The 17,509-nt window shown below is 42.1% G+C and overlaps 1 protein-coding gene across 4 annotated transcripts; it reads right to left on the minus strand.

Annotated features, from left to right (window-relative positions):
- Positions 1-1,039: 1,039 nt before the first annotated feature.
- Positions 1,040-13,788, minus strand: znf512 (zinc finger protein 512). 4 transcript variants are annotated; one of them, XM_018747938.1, is made up of 16 exons: positions 13,600-13,788; positions 12,026-12,133; positions 11,792-11,847; positions 10,642-10,700; positions 9,245-9,408; positions 7,936-8,019; positions 7,745-7,852; positions 7,440-7,564; positions 6,645-6,731; positions 6,446-6,544; positions 5,328-5,495; positions 4,604-4,801; positions 4,385-4,486; positions 4,239-4,301; positions 2,866-2,964; positions 1,041-2,688 (listed from the first exon to the last, which is right to left on the minus strand). In XM_018747938.1, exons 2-16 carry the CDS (start codon positions 12,111-12,113, stop codon positions 2,281-2,283), a joined length of 1,908 nt encoding a protein of 635 aa, XP_018603454.1. In that variant the 5' UTR covers positions 12,114-12,133; positions 13,600-13,788; the 3' UTR covers positions 1,041-2,280. The 4 variants fall into 4 exon arrangements, with proteins under 4 accessions (XP_018603456.1, XP_018603454.1, XP_018603455.1 ...); XM_018747939.1 differs by having other exon boundaries at positions 9,335-9,408; positions 12,026-12,138; XM_018747937.1 differs by having other exon boundaries at positions 1,042-2,688; positions 12,026-12,138.
- Between the last annotated feature and the right edge of the window lie 3,721 nt (positions 13,789-17,509).

Raw genomic sequence — 17,509 nt, forward strand, 5'->3', positions numbered from 1 at the left:
TACCCGTAGTGGTACTGATACTGAAATTGGTACTGGTATTGGTACTGATAATCAATTAAGTACTGTTACTTCTATTGCTATTAATACTGACATACGTACTGGTATTCGTACTCACACAGATATTGGTATTGCTATTAGTATTCATACTAACATTGGTGCTAGAACTGGTATTGGTACTGATACTGACAATGGCATTCATATTGCTCTCCAGAAAGCATGGTCAAAACCCAGTGTCAGGGTGTTTACATGTATATTTTAATTCAAGGCATTAAATCGTCCATTTCTTGCAACTATGAAATGTAACAGAGGAGAATGAATAAATAAATAGGAATTTAAAAAAAGGTATACAAGCAAGAATTCAGGTATCACTGCGTCTAATTAAAATGAGAACTTTTGCTATGAATAAAGATAACCACAAAGAGGAAAACACTATCGGGGCAATAAAGGGGTGCCTTCCATACACAACAACAACAGTTCATATGTTAATCAATACATCTACCACGGTGAAACAGTCAGGCGTGGCAGTGCACACAAAAAGCGGGTTCTGCTGTATAACAGGCTCGAGCTCCCATCCCACTGTACTGGGGTGTGTGAGAGGGTAAAGGAGTTAACGTGGTTCACTACAACACGGCTCAGTGAGCGAAAGACGCAAACGGTGTCCCTTCTGTTAAGAAACTCAAGTTGAAAGTGCACACAGTCTCCTCGCTTTGGCCATGCTTCACAGTCACTGTAACTGTTGAAAGACAAGTCCTAAATTTCATAAAGTTAATAACATATTAAAACAATAAAAAAAAGGTTCATCATAAATACACTATATTTAAAAATGATATAACAAAATAAAAAATCAATATGTTTTTTAAAAACTTAACATATTTAAGACATTCATTTTAAAGCTATGATTGTTACATTTGCTGAAATGAATCCACAATAAGTACCTTCATGTTTCTTAGCATTAACACTCATCTAAATGCTCTTTCAGTTAATAAATGTGCATATAAAGAGTAATAGCTACCATACATGTGTATAAACATATAGCAAATGGAACTTGATTCTAAATAGCTCAACATAAACAGGTAAATGAAGCAAACCAAAACAACAGGTGCTGCAGTTAACTGTCAGTGGGCATCAATATGTATTAATGAACACAATCAAAATGGCATCAAGAATAATGTTGCATGCTGCCTTTATGTACAATACAGAATAAGTAATATGGCAAAGAATTAAGAGTCAAAGTAAAAATAACTGTAAAATGCTTGTTTATAAGACAGGAATGGCAGAAATAACCTGATGACAAATGGAAGACAAAGAGTTAAAAATGTTACTTTTTCTCAACAATATTTCTCTTTTTGGTTGTTCCCATTTCACTTTTATCTTATTCTTCTTTTCAAGTTGTCAGGTTGTTGCTTTACATAGAAAAAGTCTCTGTATTCATCTTTATTATGTCTTTTAAACCTTGAGCATTCACAGCTTGCTGCCCAGTCTTTGGGAATGGACAGAAATCGTTTTTCAACCATTGACACTAAAAGCTGCTTGACCCACACAAATAAAGCCTATAAATTTTATTAAAACAGATGTAATGTCTCTATTGCAAATGCGGTAAATGGGTGAATTAAAATCACTGCATTTCATTTTTTTTTTATTCTGCATACATGGAAAGCTCAGTGTTTATGGATGTTAAATTATTACCCTAAATGACCTGCATCAATGAGTAAATATATAGAAACGGTATCTATGGCTTGACTATTAGATATTTGATGACCAGATCCTCACCGCCAGCTGATCTTCTTGTACCTACATTGAAAGTTTCCTGCTGGTCTGTCCCAGGCAATAACGCTCACACTGTATTCTGCAGATAATGTTCCTCATTCCAAGGTTCACGACAGTTTGCTGGTGGCAAGATTTACCAGATCTACTAAATCTAATACTCAAACTAACACCCCCTCAATCAATCAACATTCTGTCTTTCCTATGGCTGAGAGGAGGCAGCTTGTTCCTAGATGATCATAAAACCTCTTAAAATGGGATGTACAACACAAAAAATGTGAAACAGAAGGGTGCAAAATAAGTGTGAGAAAATACTCTGTGAAAATATGTATTAGAAATGATCAATTCTGTTGTGCAGAGCAGCACAACGACAGACCAAAGAGACCACGTTTTGCTATTAGGAAAGAACACGGTCGTTGTGGCGACCAGGGGGTGGGGTTATAAAAGGACTGTGTTAGAGCACTTACAGGGTGGAGTTTGGAAATAACTTTGTTACCATGGAGACTGAGGGTGGGGTTAAGAGCTCTTGGCCTGCCTGGCTGTGTCAGACCTAGCCATGGGCCTCTTCAATGCCCACTTGTCGTGTTTTGGAGTTTCAGGCTCCTCGGGCTCCGACTCACTGCTGGAGCTATCGCTGCTGGAGGTGCTGCTAGGGCTGTCACTGCCACTGAAGTCATAGCAGTCCTTCTCCTTGCTGTTTGGAGCTTCCTTCGCCTTGCGCTCCACATTCACAACGCTTGGCTTGGCCCTCAGGCCTGGTGCAGGGCCAACTCGGGGCCTCCGGTCCTGCCAGGCCTTGGGCTCCAGCGTGAACCTCAGCGTGGGTTTGTGCTTTGCACGGGCCTTCACGTAGTTCTCCTTGGGCTTTGTCTTCAAGAGCTTCTCAAAACTCTTGGATGCTTTAGAGTTTACAACAAACCAGTCCTAAGAGGAACAGAGACATACTGAGACATAAATATTATGGGCTATATCATTTACAAACACAATGTTGTAAGCTCAACCCCCTCTGAAAGTGTTTTGCTCTTGAAGAAGACATGTAAATGCATCTAAACTTGTAGAGAAGGCTGTGAGATGGCATTTGCACTATGAGAACTGTCTTACCTGGGCATGGATGGAGTTGATGTGATACTTCACACCACTTTCTGAGCTGAACTCTTTATCACATATCAAGCACTTGTATTTTCCAGCCTCAAAGTCACCCTGTCCAAAGGGCATAAAAAGTGCAATTATCATTTTGCCAGTCTATCCATTTGATTTCATTAACCGCTTTTCCTGAGCACGGTCATGGTGATCTTGGGCCTATTTTTGCATAATTGACATCAACCGTGGGAATATATGTGAGGATAGAGGATATGGGGCACATGGCAGTGTAGCAGTTACACACCTGGGTTTATGACCAGAAGATTGGTGGTTTGAAGCCTATGACCAGAACACTGGTGGTTTGAAGCCTATGACCAGAAGACTGGTGGTTTGAAGCCTTCGATGAGGAATGCTTTACAGACGGTCCCTGACTTACGATGGGGTTATGTTCCATGAAACCCATCATAAGTCAAAAATGCATTTAATACACCTAACCTACCAAATATCATAGTCTAGCGTACGTGCAATGGCCATTACGGGCTTGTCGCCTTCATATTGGGTTTCTCCTCAAGAAAAATTGCCCTCCTCTTCTTATTCCCACCAGTAGCAGAACACACAGATGGGCGTTTCGTAGACATGATGGCCTTAATCGGAGCATTCAGCTGCAAAAACACCTCTCAGCCTCTTCTCAGTTGCGGAATCTCATTTAAACAAGCGTCCCGTCTGCGCCCACGAAACTCACCGCAGTCCACGCCCTGCTCCCCTTCATCCTCATATCCTGTTCTTCGTTCCCTGGCTCCTGACCGGTCGCCTCGTCTCAACTACAGATCTTCGCTCTCACCCTGACCGCCGATCAACCGACTCTTCACCCGTCCACATCAAGAGCAAGTGATTTTAAATAAACGAACCTGCACTTGGGTCCAGCCTCCTCCGTATCCTCTGTTCGCCGTGACAGCTGCCCAGCTACCCAGCATCACTAGAGAGTGCTGTACCACATTTTGCTTGCCCAGGAAAAAATTAAAATTCAGAATTCGAAGTACAGTTTCTACTGAATGTGTATCATTACCGCACCATCGTAAAGTCGAAAAATCATAAGTCGGACCATCGTAACTCGGGGACCGTCTGTACTCTGTTCTAGCTCAAATAATGTAAAACTTGTATTGCAATGGGAAGAGACAAAGATACTCGGATGTAAATTGAACTGGATCTTAAACCTAATGAAGACAAATGGAAGCTGAAAACGCTGAGCTACACTCTCCTTAGAACACGCTAAAATAATAGATCACGCCCTTGTAATATATGCACGGGGTGTAACATCTTGCCCTGTGTATGTTGAATGATCATGTAAAAATTGGCTGAGGAAGCAAAAGTAAAAACACAGTAATATGCCATACCCTCGAACAAAGTCCAAGGTGAGCTTTGAGCCCAGAGACACTGGTGTAGACTGAGTCGCAGCCCTGAAAGAGACAGAGAAACGGTGACCAGGGTAGAGGACAGGTCACGACAAGGAGTTACTGACTCAGCCCTGCTGTGGTCCCACCTGGTTTGGACACTGCACTTTCCGCTGCAGCTTCACTTCATTCTTCCACTTCCGGAGAACCTCCTGGCTGAAAGCGGGAAGCCCAGGTCGAGCGTACTTTAGCTGTGGAATTCAAGCAGAGACTGGACTGTTTCAGATTGGACTACATACCCAAAACAAGACCATTCAAAGAGGGTTCTTCGCGGCCGCACCAACTTCCAAGGACATGTCCACGCTCACCTTCTTGTCGTCCGGCACCAGGTCCTGCTGCACCTTCCTCTTGGGCCACTCCTTTAGCAGCTCCTCGCTGGCAATCTCCTGAAGGTGAAAGATGGCAACCTGGGCTGATATCCTCTTCACCCTCCCACTGGGGGTCCTCTCAGGGTCCACCTCTTTTGGAGGAGTCCTGTCCTTGATGTCTTCGGCCTTTTCTGTGCTCTGCCAAGAAAACACAGTTGCATGCAGCTTCTGTACTGCAGTCTATATGCTAAGTAGCTGTATGTTAAACTTGGAATGATTTACCCATTTATACAGCTGGAAAAATTTTAAAACAAATCTAATCCTAATATTATTTTATTCTCAATTAATAACTAAATCCCAATTAACACCTAATCCCAATTTAATAACAAAATTGAGCAGCAACACTCAGAAACACCAGACATGAGCTGTAAGCACTGGGGAAGTGAGTTGATTTAAGTCAAGCCCACAGTCTTATTCTGTTTAGGTGTTCTTTACTGCCATTTGTCCGCTCAAAAAGTAAACACAGGTTGCAGTCTCTATGCTACAAACTGAAGTTTTAGAAAGTACTTATGTAAACAAAATGCATTGAAAAATAAAAAATAAACTAAATGGAAAGGGTCCTTTAGGTATTAAACGTGAAGCCGCTGTTTAAGTACCTAAAGGACAACGACCTTAATGTGATCCACTGTTACTAAAAGGATGTGTCAGAGGCCCAGTGACTCACCGGGGTATGTTCAGATTTCAGGTGGTACTCCAGCCCTGCTCTGGACTTGTAGGCCTTCCCACAGTGCTGGCAGTTGAGCACGAGCTTCTCCAGCTCAGCCTCCTCCTTGCCACACTTCCTTGTATGGTACAAGTACCCCATGACGCTGGTGAAGCTCCCGTTGCAACCCTGGAGCGAACAGTTAAAGCACACAGCGCGACTCATACCATGTCTGGGGCAGCTGGTACCATAGCAGTTAAATCTGCTGCTTTTGGACTCAATGGTTCCCGGTTTGAATTCCACCTCCAGTAGTGTAGTACCCTTGAGAAAGGTGCTTGCTCTAAAAATTTCTCCAGTAAAATTACCCAGCTGTATAAATGGGTAAATAATTGTATCTAGCCTAATATTGGAAGTCACTTTAGAGAGAAGCGTCAGCTAAATGAGTAAATGTGAGTGTCTGCTGTTACTCCCTGAACTGCAGTACTCAAATGCCATTTCAAAAAGAAGAAAAAGTGATACCTAATAAAATGCATTGAAAATAATAAATAAAGTAAGATCCAGCATTATCTGATCTATCAAATGCAAACAACAATCATGAATTATTGAAATATTTTGATGGAGAGAGCCTAAGCTCAAACAAACAACTAGATAAAGCTTGGAATTAAAGGATGCCTGGCTATCTGGGTCATGTAATTTGCATACATTCTTGTAGAGAGGCTGAAAAGTAAATTAATGGTACAATATTCAATGCAAAAAATTTGTTGCCATCATAATAAATTAACAGTATGACATCACTAATTCCATCATCTGTATTTCTGTTTCGAAATCATTTTGTCCCTTGTAAACAAAATTTGTCAAAAATAAAGAAAAATGTGCCAAATATCTTGCTTTTTTGGGGCAATTTCTTTGTGCTGAAGCCTTTTTGTTAGTACGCTTCCTTTTATGCGACATCATGATTGCCTCACTTTGATTACAATTTACAGCGATACTTTAAACCTAGAAATTTATGCAGTGGCGTCATTCCCACATGTTCCAAAACAGGACAGGTGCGAATCTGATGGGACAACTGGAATGTATAACGTACTCATCCTGCGGACAAGCAAGCACAAAACAATGAATGCCAAGCCCTATACACGTACCTCCTTGGAGCACTTCAGTTTGCCCATTCGCTTCAACACCTTCCTCAGCTTCTCCTTCACAGCCTGGCTGTCGTCTTCGCTGCCATCCACAGAGGTGGGCTGTGCAACCAAGAAGAGGGCACGACATGAGCAAAAACAGCTTCAAAAAGTAAAACTTCAGGCAGCCATGCATAAGCAGCAAAGATGGGATGTGCTTCACCAAGTCGTTGTGGTCTGCCATCAGGTGGTACTTCATGCCAGTTAAGGACTTGAGCTGTTTCCCACAGTGCTGACAAGTGAAGGGATTCTGGGACGGAAAGAGGGGAGAAAACCCATGAGCACATGATACAATTTCACACAGTTGTAATCACTTCTTATTACTGTTACATTTACATTTATTCATTTAGCTGATACTTTTCTCCAAACCAACTTTCAATGTTAAGGTTACAATTGCTACAGTAACAAGCTTACAATTAATAAATGTAAATGTGTAATGTAAATTATTATTATTATGATTATTAGCATTGTAGGCCACCTTGGGTGAAATGTGTCATCTATATAGTATGCTAAATAAATACTATGTCTGCTAAATGAATAATGCAAATGTAAATTTATTATTATTATTACTATTATTATCTGACACTTTTTTCCAAGGTGACATACAGTTTGATTGACTTTGTCCTGAAAACAAGCGGTTTTTATTGCAACATACAATTTTTTTTTTCAGATTAGGAAGCAGCAGGCAGCACAGTGGTTAAGGAGCTGTAATTTTTTTTTTTTTTTTCTTCTGAAGGTTATTTGTTCAGATTTTAGGAAGGTAGTGTTGTACCCTGGAGTACCTTTAAAACTGAATTTCCAGCTAAATGGTAATCTATAAAATGGTACATAGCATAGTTGCTTTGGGAAGAACTAAACTTGATAGCTTTTGAGCCACCATGATGTTCATAACTACAACCATGAATATTTCCTATTAGGCCTTACTGAAGACGAGAATCTTCCTTTGAACCCCACATACCAGCTTGCAGTTTGCCATGTGTTTTTTCAAGCCCTCAACAGTCTTCCTGCTGACAGTTTTGCACTTCGGGCAGGTCACGCGACCTTTTCCCACAATCTGGAGATTCCACAGTTCCTCCTGACTCCCTGTAAGGTGAGAACAGAAATAAACAGCAAGTCCTGATGAGGATCAGCAACACATAATGCTGATATTCCTCAGAACATCTCTACAGAATCATCCTTCAGAAACATGTTCACTGGACATTATTGGTCCACAGTGATGAACCATGATGACTGCTGGAGAACATGATGGGTCTTGGCCTCTACCTGGAATGTAGCATGGAGATTCTTTGTTAACCTCATTGTCTTTGGCCCTCTGCTCAGGCTCTTTGTCTTCCTTGTGGATCTTCTTCTCACTACATCCCAAACCAGGCACTGAAAATGCATTGGATGTTATCGTCTGACATTACGCAGGGTTCACAAAAAGTGAAACGAGAGCTGGGAGTCTCACGCGTTACCTGAATCTTTTGATTCCTTAGCAACATTTTTGTTGGCAGGCTTGCAGCTACGTCTCTGCTTCCGTTTTCCTTTCACTATGGTCCCTGGGCGAGAAGAGCATCATCATGAAGGCACGGTCCCAAAGTGGCAGATTTGGTCAGAAGCCCCAGCATTCAATTACATAGATGGGATGAGAATGTGAGCGAGAGAAGTCACTGAGGCATCACGAAATCTGATATATCACTGCTACACAGGGAGTCACCCAATATGAACAGCAATACCTCTCCAGGAGAAAATAAACAGTTTGCCAAAAATTGATTCCTTACCTACAATACCAAAAATATTTAATAATACATTGGCTTTACATTTATTAAAATACAAAAAGGTTCAGAAGTCTGAAATTTGCTTCATTTGTAACTCCAAAGTGAATTTTACCAACTTGCAACCAACAAAAACCTTGATGGATGCGTTGGTTTGTTTCTGTAAAAATCTGGAATGTCGTTATTAAAACAAGGCTTTATATTTCAAAATCCTCATTGAATTTGAGTTACACTGAAGTGACAGAAAATAAAAACGCATACTATTCAATCCCAGCTGTTGACTGCTTAATTCCATAAACAGGTGGAATAGTCATCATATTATTATTGATTAGAACTCATAGTAGCCTTAAACTCTGCAGAAGTCAAATTAACGCAAATTCACACTCTTATTTTGTTTGGGTGCTCTTTACTGCCATCTATTGCCTGGACACATAAAAACAGGTCACACTGACCACTCTGCAAGCTGAAACTTTGGAAAACAGACAATAATAATAATAATAATAATAATAATAATAATATTTTATTCTGACACTTATTTTAAACAGATGCCAGAAAGTGCTGTTGAAAATAAAATAAGAAACTGGAAAATTCTTCATATCTTCAAAAATTGATATCACAGCCAACGTTTCAAATTTTACCAGTGGCTGCTGTGAAAATAATGTAATCTGGTACTTCTTGCCAATACACCGCAGCCAAAACGACTTCGGATTTTTCCTTCATTTAAAGATACCTAAACCTCTACCCTTGATCAGCTTTTAATTTAGCATGTCCCTAAATGGCTGGGGTACAAACAGGGCGTAAGTTCCTGCTGAAGGATCACATGTTACCTGCCAATAAACAGACAAAGTTTGTCTTTCATTCATAATGTTTGATTTACGATCATGTCATGTTACATATTCTCAACTTCTTGACAATCCATGTATAAGCTTCAGGTTGTCAGTCAAGTGTGATTCCTGTGTTATAATACACTACTGAAGGAGGACTTTTCCAGCCTCACTGATGTGCTCACCTCTGTCCTGTCTGACCTCTGACCTCACCGTGCCCACTTTTGCCTCCGTCCCACTATGCAATCCCCTGGCTAGTGTGGCACCTTCCTCACCGCCATTGGTCAGTGAGGAGCAGGATGACTCGCTGGTAGACTCCTCTGGGGGCACCGCGTAGAGGCGCTGGGACCTTGAAAAGGACAGAATATTGAGATGCTCAATCAAGAACTGAATAACACACTAATTCTGATATATTGGAGAAACAGAGCTTGGGACATGTGTGCTGCTTACACCTTGGATAACATGCAGTACCTCAGCGGCAGTCCTGCTAAATTCTAGCTTTGTGAAGCTCATGATATACAATTTTTTTAGACTGGATCACAGAGGTGTTGATTCAATTCTGTTGTAATTTTTGAGGCTGAACTTATGTGGCGTTTGGTAACTATTCCTGTGAAGCATCTGTCTCTTCCTGTTTTTTATCTTTGACTTACATCCACTGTCCCTCTTTGCCGATGCAATTTGTCCATCTTTGGAATATGCTGTCATTATTTTTGAGACTGCTCGCCTTGACACATTAAATAATATTGCAGTTTTTGTAATTGAAGTGCCTGCAATTTGGACACCACCTAGCAGGTCTATGGAGTTTTCTTCTAAGCTGACATGTCAAAGGGGTAACTGTCAGAGCTCCTAATATGACTCACCTTTGCAGCAACGTTTCTAATTGTGATTTACATTTTTAAAAGTGTGTTCCACTGATGTATGGATGAGTGACCCATTGTAAGTAGTGTATCTAGCAGTGTAAGTCACCACGGTGAATAAGGTGTGTGGGCTCATAGCACTACATAGAGTTCATCGGAAGTCACTTTGGAGAAAAGAATCTGCTAAATAAATAAATGCAAATGTAAATATAAAATTGAAACTCCAGCCCGTGGTGGCACAGCGGGTTCAGCTGGTGCCCCCTATGTAGTGGGTCTGGGATTCGAGCACTGCCTGGGGTTCCTTGCAATGGACTGGTGTCCCATCCTGGGTGTGTCTCCTCCCCCTTTGGCCTTGCCCCCTGTGTTGCTGGGCATGGCTCTGGTTTGCCGCGACCCCCAATTAGGGCAAGCGGTTGCTGCCAATGGAAATACAGACTTGTTTTTCAGAGGGCATTTCATTTCTTTTGACCACTCACCCTTTACATGGATCCATTAGGTATATTCTAAACAACAGACCCTTCCAATTTCACTTTATAACAACTTCAGCAACTCAGTTTTCGAAAATTTTTCAGGGCAAGGCTTATCCCAGACTTGAACCCGCAACCTCTTTGTTACCAGCCCCAAGTGGCTTACCCATAATGCAATTAGTTGTCCATTTAGATGTAGAAGAATGAAAAGAGAGCATTTTTAATATGGCAAAACAACTAAGAGTGTGTTTCTCTTACTGTCTCCTTTCATATGTCCTTTTGATCTTCTGGGGTCTCTGCAACTCTGTTTTCTCACACTGCAACATAAAAGCACTGGAGTCACACAGCGCTATCTGTTAGTGCCTGTCGGCTACAGGAAGAGAGGTGCTGGATGGAAATAAATGTCAAATTCCAGTAAGTTTCACCGAAATTCAAAGACACTTCAATGTCTACAGATGCCCACTACCAAGACTTTAAATCCTTTATTTCCTTTGTTACATTCTCAAAGACAGATTTAAACTGAAAAATGTGAAACCATGTACTCTCCCTTTCCCTCCATTTCCTACTGTCATTTGTCTTAATCACACTGTTTCATGCAACCTCACAAAATCTGCTGAACAAAATAAAATAAGACAGTTTTAGGTTTGTCTCCAGTCCTATTCTTGTTTATTATTATGTGCCTTATTTATCATTTTTTTCATGTCTTATTATTTTCTGCTTCTTTACTATTATTTACCCATCAACCGTTTATGGCTGGGTAATTTTTACTCCATAAATTCAGCGTAAGCAGCTTGATCAAGGGTACAACTACTCAACCAACACCCAAGCCAATCATTCTCAACGAATGTGTAAATAAAGCCTCACTTACAAAATTCAACTATTACAGAAACTTTCAATACACAGTACAGGATTTTTCTATTTCATGCATATAAAAGTATTCAAACTAGTGGCCAGTTATAGGAATAAACCATTAGAAAGACAACTTCTCAAATACAAAAGTAACTTTGTGTTTTCCCACTTGTGTACACAGAGCAAATGTTTTCAAAGACTCTGAAAGTGACAAGGGTGGCACAGTGGCACAGCAGGTAGTACTTCTGCCTCACAGCTCCTGAGCCATGGGCCCAAATCCAGGTCAGTCAGTCTCTGCGGAATTTGCCTAGGTTTCCTCTGAGTGCTCTGGTTTCCTCCCACAGTGCAAATATGTGTTTCAGGTGAAATGGTGACTGTAAATTTCCCTTTCTATATATGTGTGAGGGAATAGGAGAATGTGGTTGCTCTGTAATGGACTGGTGTCCCAACCAGGATGTACCATGCCTCACACCCTATGCTTCAGGGATCGACTCCAGACCACCATCATCCTCTTAGTGATAACTGCTGGATGGGTTGAGACTGACATAGCATTTCTTACCTTGGATAATCTGTCTGTACCTACTTTGGACTTCTTCTCTGGTGGTTTGAAGGACTCTGAAATGCAAAAAGCACCGACACAAAACTCCGGCATACTAAAATAGCATTTTGAAAGCTACAAACCAATCGGTGAAATGTTACAACTCAGCATTGTGTGCATCATGCCCATTAAGGGGCCTTTGAGGCTCTATGAAAGCCAGATCCTGTGCATTTTTTACGCTTCTAATGATGTTACCTTGTGCCTTGCGTTTCTGTCTCGGCCTGGAAGCCTTCCTTTTCCTGGACGTCTTTGAAGCCGACACATTCTTTGATTTTCGATCCATCTATGTTACAGTCCGCAGACCTGCGCTAGAGAAGAAGGAGACCTCAAATCACAGACAGTAGGAAGTGTGAACATATCGTACGATAAATTGCATTTAAAATTAGAAATCTGATGCGGCAAAATGCAATAATCAAGCACAATAATTACTATTCTCCTGCCCTTGCTCTCTAGAACGAAAAATAAAATTCATATTTGCATCTTTTACAAAGCACACAAATGGAGGGGATGGGCCTAGAATTTGTTATTGGTGCATCTGCACATCAATAACTGGCTCATTTTTTTTCAACATTTGAACAGCCATTTAATCTATAAGTGGTAATGGGTGCAGCAGGTAGTATTGCTGTAGCCTGAAGGTGCCAGGTTTGAATCCCATTTCTGGTGGGGCTGCTAGTAACACAGTGGTTAGAGCTCCTGCCTTTGGACCCAAAGGTAGTAGGTTAGAGGTACTACCTCTATTTGTAGTACCCTTGAGTAAGGTACTTACCCTAAATTGCTCCAGTAAAATTACCCAGTTGCATAAATGGGCAAATAATTGTAAAATGGTTTCATGTTGTAAGTTGCTTTGAAGAAAAACATCATCAAAATTAATAACTATAAATGCTGCAGTGCCCTTGACCAAGGTTCTTACTCAAAATTTTAAAAGACAACCTGCTGTAATAATAAATAAATCAAAGTATATATCTATAATATCGTAAGTCACCTTTAATAAAGGAGTCTGGGCAGCAGGAGGCATAGCGGTTAAAGCAACTAGCTTTGGACCTGAAGGACTCAAGTCTGAGTCTTCTCTTCTGCTGTGGTACCCCTGAGTAAGGTTCTTACACAAAATGATACAGTAAAAATTACCCAGCTGTGTAAATGAATAGGTATCTGAACATTCTAAGTCTCTTCTTGTAGAAAAGCTTAAAAAAGTAAATTAATAATAAAGGAGCCAAATGAATTAATTCCATTTATTTATTTGGCAGTTTATTTGTTATTATTGCTTACAGCAAAGCTGCCATGTATGTTGCATATTAAAGGAGTGGTGCAGTCCATGAGCCCTTTGTCACTGTCTCCGCTTTACTTTGTGTCACTCTCTTGGGCTGGACATTACACCATCCATGGGTGGCTTTATACAAAAACACATGGGTAACATGGGGGGTCACTTGTTGCCATAACACCATGACACACACACACACACACACACACACACACACACACACACACACACACACACAGAGTTAAGAACAGATGAGGCCAGAAGAGGGGCTGCAGCCCTGTATGGAGAGGAGTCCAGACACTGTAGTGCTGTGGGTCCATTACCATGGCATCTGTTCCCATCTGTCCATCACCGTACCACGGTGGGGAACATCATGATGATCATCCACACAAATGACATGCTACACGCGCTGCCCTGCCCTGCCTCGTGCACACAGACGCTCCCTGTTGCAGAAGTGACAGCATGCAGCGTGTGTTCCAGATTGCACTGACTGTGTAATGTCCACCCATACCTTCTCCTCCACACAGCTCAGCTCTCTCTCCTCTCCTCCGTGCTCTATGTTCTGACTTCGCCCTCCGGCACATGTGCGGAGAACATTTCTACGGCGTCGTGTTGCGGCACAGATCGCTGCGAATCTTTACGACGGACACTTGAAAACGGCGACAAACCCACTAGAATTGACCATATTACCATCCCCACTAAGAGATGACCTCATTCTGGACACGCCTCCTGAACCACAACAGCCAATGACAGACGGCACTCATTCACTACCCTATAGGAGGCGGCTCCGAAAGACTGACCAATGAGACCATGGTTTTCTAGCACGATAAAGATCACGTGATGAGGAAGCGTTAATTCAGTTTCGGTCTAAAACGAGCTCAGCGCCGATTAGAAGAGAGCTTCAAATTTAATAAGTTTTCTTGTGGAAACCACCTTTACTACTCTAAAACGAAATGAAAGTGAACCAAGTTTGGAATGTGTGGTTTAACCTGATATAGAAATCACAAGGGAAACCGCTCTTTACTGAACATCGGCTTTTTATATCAGTGTTTTTTTTTTCTGCAGAACCCGGCTTGAATATTAATTCCCTTCTTCTCAATTTTCTACATGAGTTGGGTGTTAAAGTGCAGTAGATTTAGCTAAAATTTACATTTAATTTACACCAAATAGTATAACTTCTGTTATACTTTGGAAATTGTATTTTGATAAATGTCAGAGCAAAAAGGTGAACTCTGCTCCTCACTGTTCAATCAAAACTGAAAAATGTATACATGGATTATAGGAACCACCATTTTGGACAGACTTGTCTTTCGGATAAAGGGTCCAACAGCAAAGCCCCACCTGAGACTTGAAATGATGACCTTGTGGTGTGTTTCAGCTCGTCATACTTCCATCTTATCTTCTACATCTGTGTGTTATATGTGTGTGAGGCCCAAAGAGACATCAGCAAACAAGTGCAGAGTCACAGGTGACATGTTATTTGAAATGTGAGGCTTTCACGAACACTTTGGTTTGCCTTCTGTAAGTCTTCAGTGGCTTTTTCACACATGGAAATCATCAGTTCCACATTCATGGACACCTTGTTCGGTGTCTAAGACTTGCTATGAGCTCTACTCCTAACTATTCACTCCTTACCACCTGTGTTACACTGCATCTACAGAGGGGTGTAAGGGGATTTCAGTTCACTCTTTAACCTGTTTATAGTGGTAGACCTCGTTACCAGTTCATACAACACAAAGTGATCCCTTCCTTGAACAGTCAGATGAGTCCTGACATGGGGTGTGTCCTGTAAGAGCGAAAGTGAAACACAGATGATACTGAAAGTGAAATGTTCTGGACTCTCGGCTGAAACAGAGGAGAATTTTATTTGGAAAATGGATCATAGCCTTTTCTCTCTCCCAGATGAGCTCTGTTGCTCTATTTGCACTGAGATCTTCAAGGAGCCTGTTATCCTGAAGTGCAACCACAGCTTTTGTGGATCTTGTCTGCAGGACTGCTGGAAAAACAAGAGTCCTCGGGAGTGTCCAGAATGCAAGCAGAAGTGTTCCAAGGACGAACCTATATTAAACCAGAGGTTGAAAGAGGTTGCAGACCTCTTCTTACAGAAAAATGATCAATCTGAAATTCAAAATGAATCTTTCTGCAGTCTCCATGTAGAGAAGTTTCTTTCGTTCTGTGAGGAGGACCAGGATGTCATCTGTTTGGTGTGTGTGAATTCAATAAAACACAGAGACCACCATCACAGTCCAGTGGAAAAGGCTTTACAGAACAAGAAGGTATTTGAATTTCCACTGTTACTGTGTGTGTATGGACTCACTTTTCCACCGATCTCTTAAAATGCATGATAAACGTGTAAATGCCTAATAATTATCAAGTTAGAAATTGTTGAATAATTGGTAACTCAATACAGCTACTTGTGTGATGTATACTGGTTTATGTCGGAAATGTATTGTCCTGGTGGGGGGTGCGGTGGTGCAGTGGGTTGGACCACAGTCCTGCTCTCCGGTGGGTCTGGAGTTCGAGTCCCGCTTGGGGTGCCTTGCGACGGACTGGCGTCCCGTCCTGGGTGTGTCCCCTCCCCCTCTGGCCCTATGCCCTGTGTTACCGGGTTAGGCTCCGGTTCCCCATGACCCCGTATGGGATGAGCGGTTCTGAAAATGTGTGTGTGTGTGTGTGTGTGTGTGTGTGTGTGTGTGTGTGTATTGTCCTGTACTTATCTCACATTGCTGTGTTTGCACTTTGTCACGTTGTCTTGCGTACTGTTCTGGGTGGCACCATGGTCCAGAGAAACGACTTTTCGTTCCAATCGTATACAACCTATATGAAGGAATCGGAATCCTTCTTGGGGTGTCTTGCGATGGACTGGCGTCCGTCCGGGGTGTCTCCCCTCCCCCTCTGGCCCCCGCCCTGTGTTGCCGGGTTAGGCTCCCGTTCGCCGCGACTCCGCTTGAAACAAGCAGTTGTATACTGTGTGTAGAAGCACATTTCTGCATCCAAATATCTCCAGTGTATTTAATGCACTCCGATTTATTTTTTCCTCTGAAACGTACGTCGTTTTCTGCTATTGGTCCATCATAATGTCCATCTTTTTTTGACAGTGACGTCATCGCTGCAACTCCTGCCAATCACTCCCACCGCGTCAAGTTTAAAACGTAAATCGGACCACATCTTAACTGACTTGACGCTTCCCTCCATCTTATAGCGTGTGCCTTTTGTTTTTACTGTAATTGTGCGTTTTAAGTGAAAACTGAACGGATAAGCCTCATAAGACGGTCGTCGCGACACATACACAAAACCAACCAACCAACCTCTGTGGGTTTCTTAAGCAGAGCAGCCGGTGAGGGACGAGTGCCAGTATTTCGGTTACTGGTAATTACTACCGTTAGTTACGGCGTCTGAGGGCGCTGAAGACCTTTTCTTTTTCTTGTGTTTTACTTTCGTTTGGCCCGGCGTCAGATTACCGTCAAAACGAAACGAAGTTTTTGCGCCGTCTTCCTTTTCCCATTTGGTGTTTTGTTTTTTTTATGTTCTGTATAATTCTGCTCTTCGAAGTATTCACTTCCCTACCCCACTGTCAAATGTATATTGTGGCGCGCAGCGCCGTGGGTTTGGATGGGGCGAAGAACAGCACAGCCGGGGCAGCGTTCATCTCTAATGTTTTATTGAACATCGGCATAGGGGGAAATGCCGCTCTCGGTCCGAGAACCCGGTTTTTTCCAGGACCTGTGCGTCTCAAGCCAGCCTTCTTCCAAGACTGTTTAGCGCCCCCAGGCTCTCTTCTCTTCCCTTGGCAGACACAGCCACCCCTCTATATTCCCCGTACGTCACCAAAACGCTAATACACTAAGCACATTTCCCGGTAAAACACAGTAAGGCGGGTCGTTACAGTGTCATCCAGGTAACGTAGCAACGCTCAGTGACAGTCGGACTCAACGCAACACAGCTCTGTTTCACATCCATTTTTGCGATTTGTTTTCCTAATTTCTTAACACCTTTATGCGAACTTTGCAAAAAATACATACATGTAATAAATACTTTTAAATGCCTCTGGGTGTGAAAGGATAAAATACAGGATAAACCGCGTTCCGTATGGTTTTAATACTGAACGCAACTCTTATCCCTTAAATACAGCCGGTTGCCAACCCTACCCCTCCAGCCTTGCGCTCTGTGTTGCCGGGTTAGGCTCCGGTTTGCCGTGACCCCGCTTCGGACAAGCGGTTTCAGACCGTGTGTGAGTTGGATTGTGGGTAAAATGGAATAAGCGTTCAACCAGTGGGGGGACTTAAGGGGGTGAGTGTGTTGGCTAGAGCAAGTCCAGAAAAGCAAGATGGGTGTTAAGCTTGCTGAAGAGGGAGTTGGAGGTGCAGATCCTTCAGGAAAAAGGGCTTCTTAGACTGAGAGCACCATTTCTTTGTGTTTGC

This window comes from Scleropages formosus, chromosome 1, assembly GCF_900964775.1.
Source record: "Scleropages formosus chromosome 1, fSclFor1.1, whole genome shotgun sequence".
NCBI classification, from domain to species: Eukaryota; Metazoa; Chordata; class Actinopteri; order Osteoglossiformes; family Osteoglossidae; genus Scleropages; species Scleropages formosus.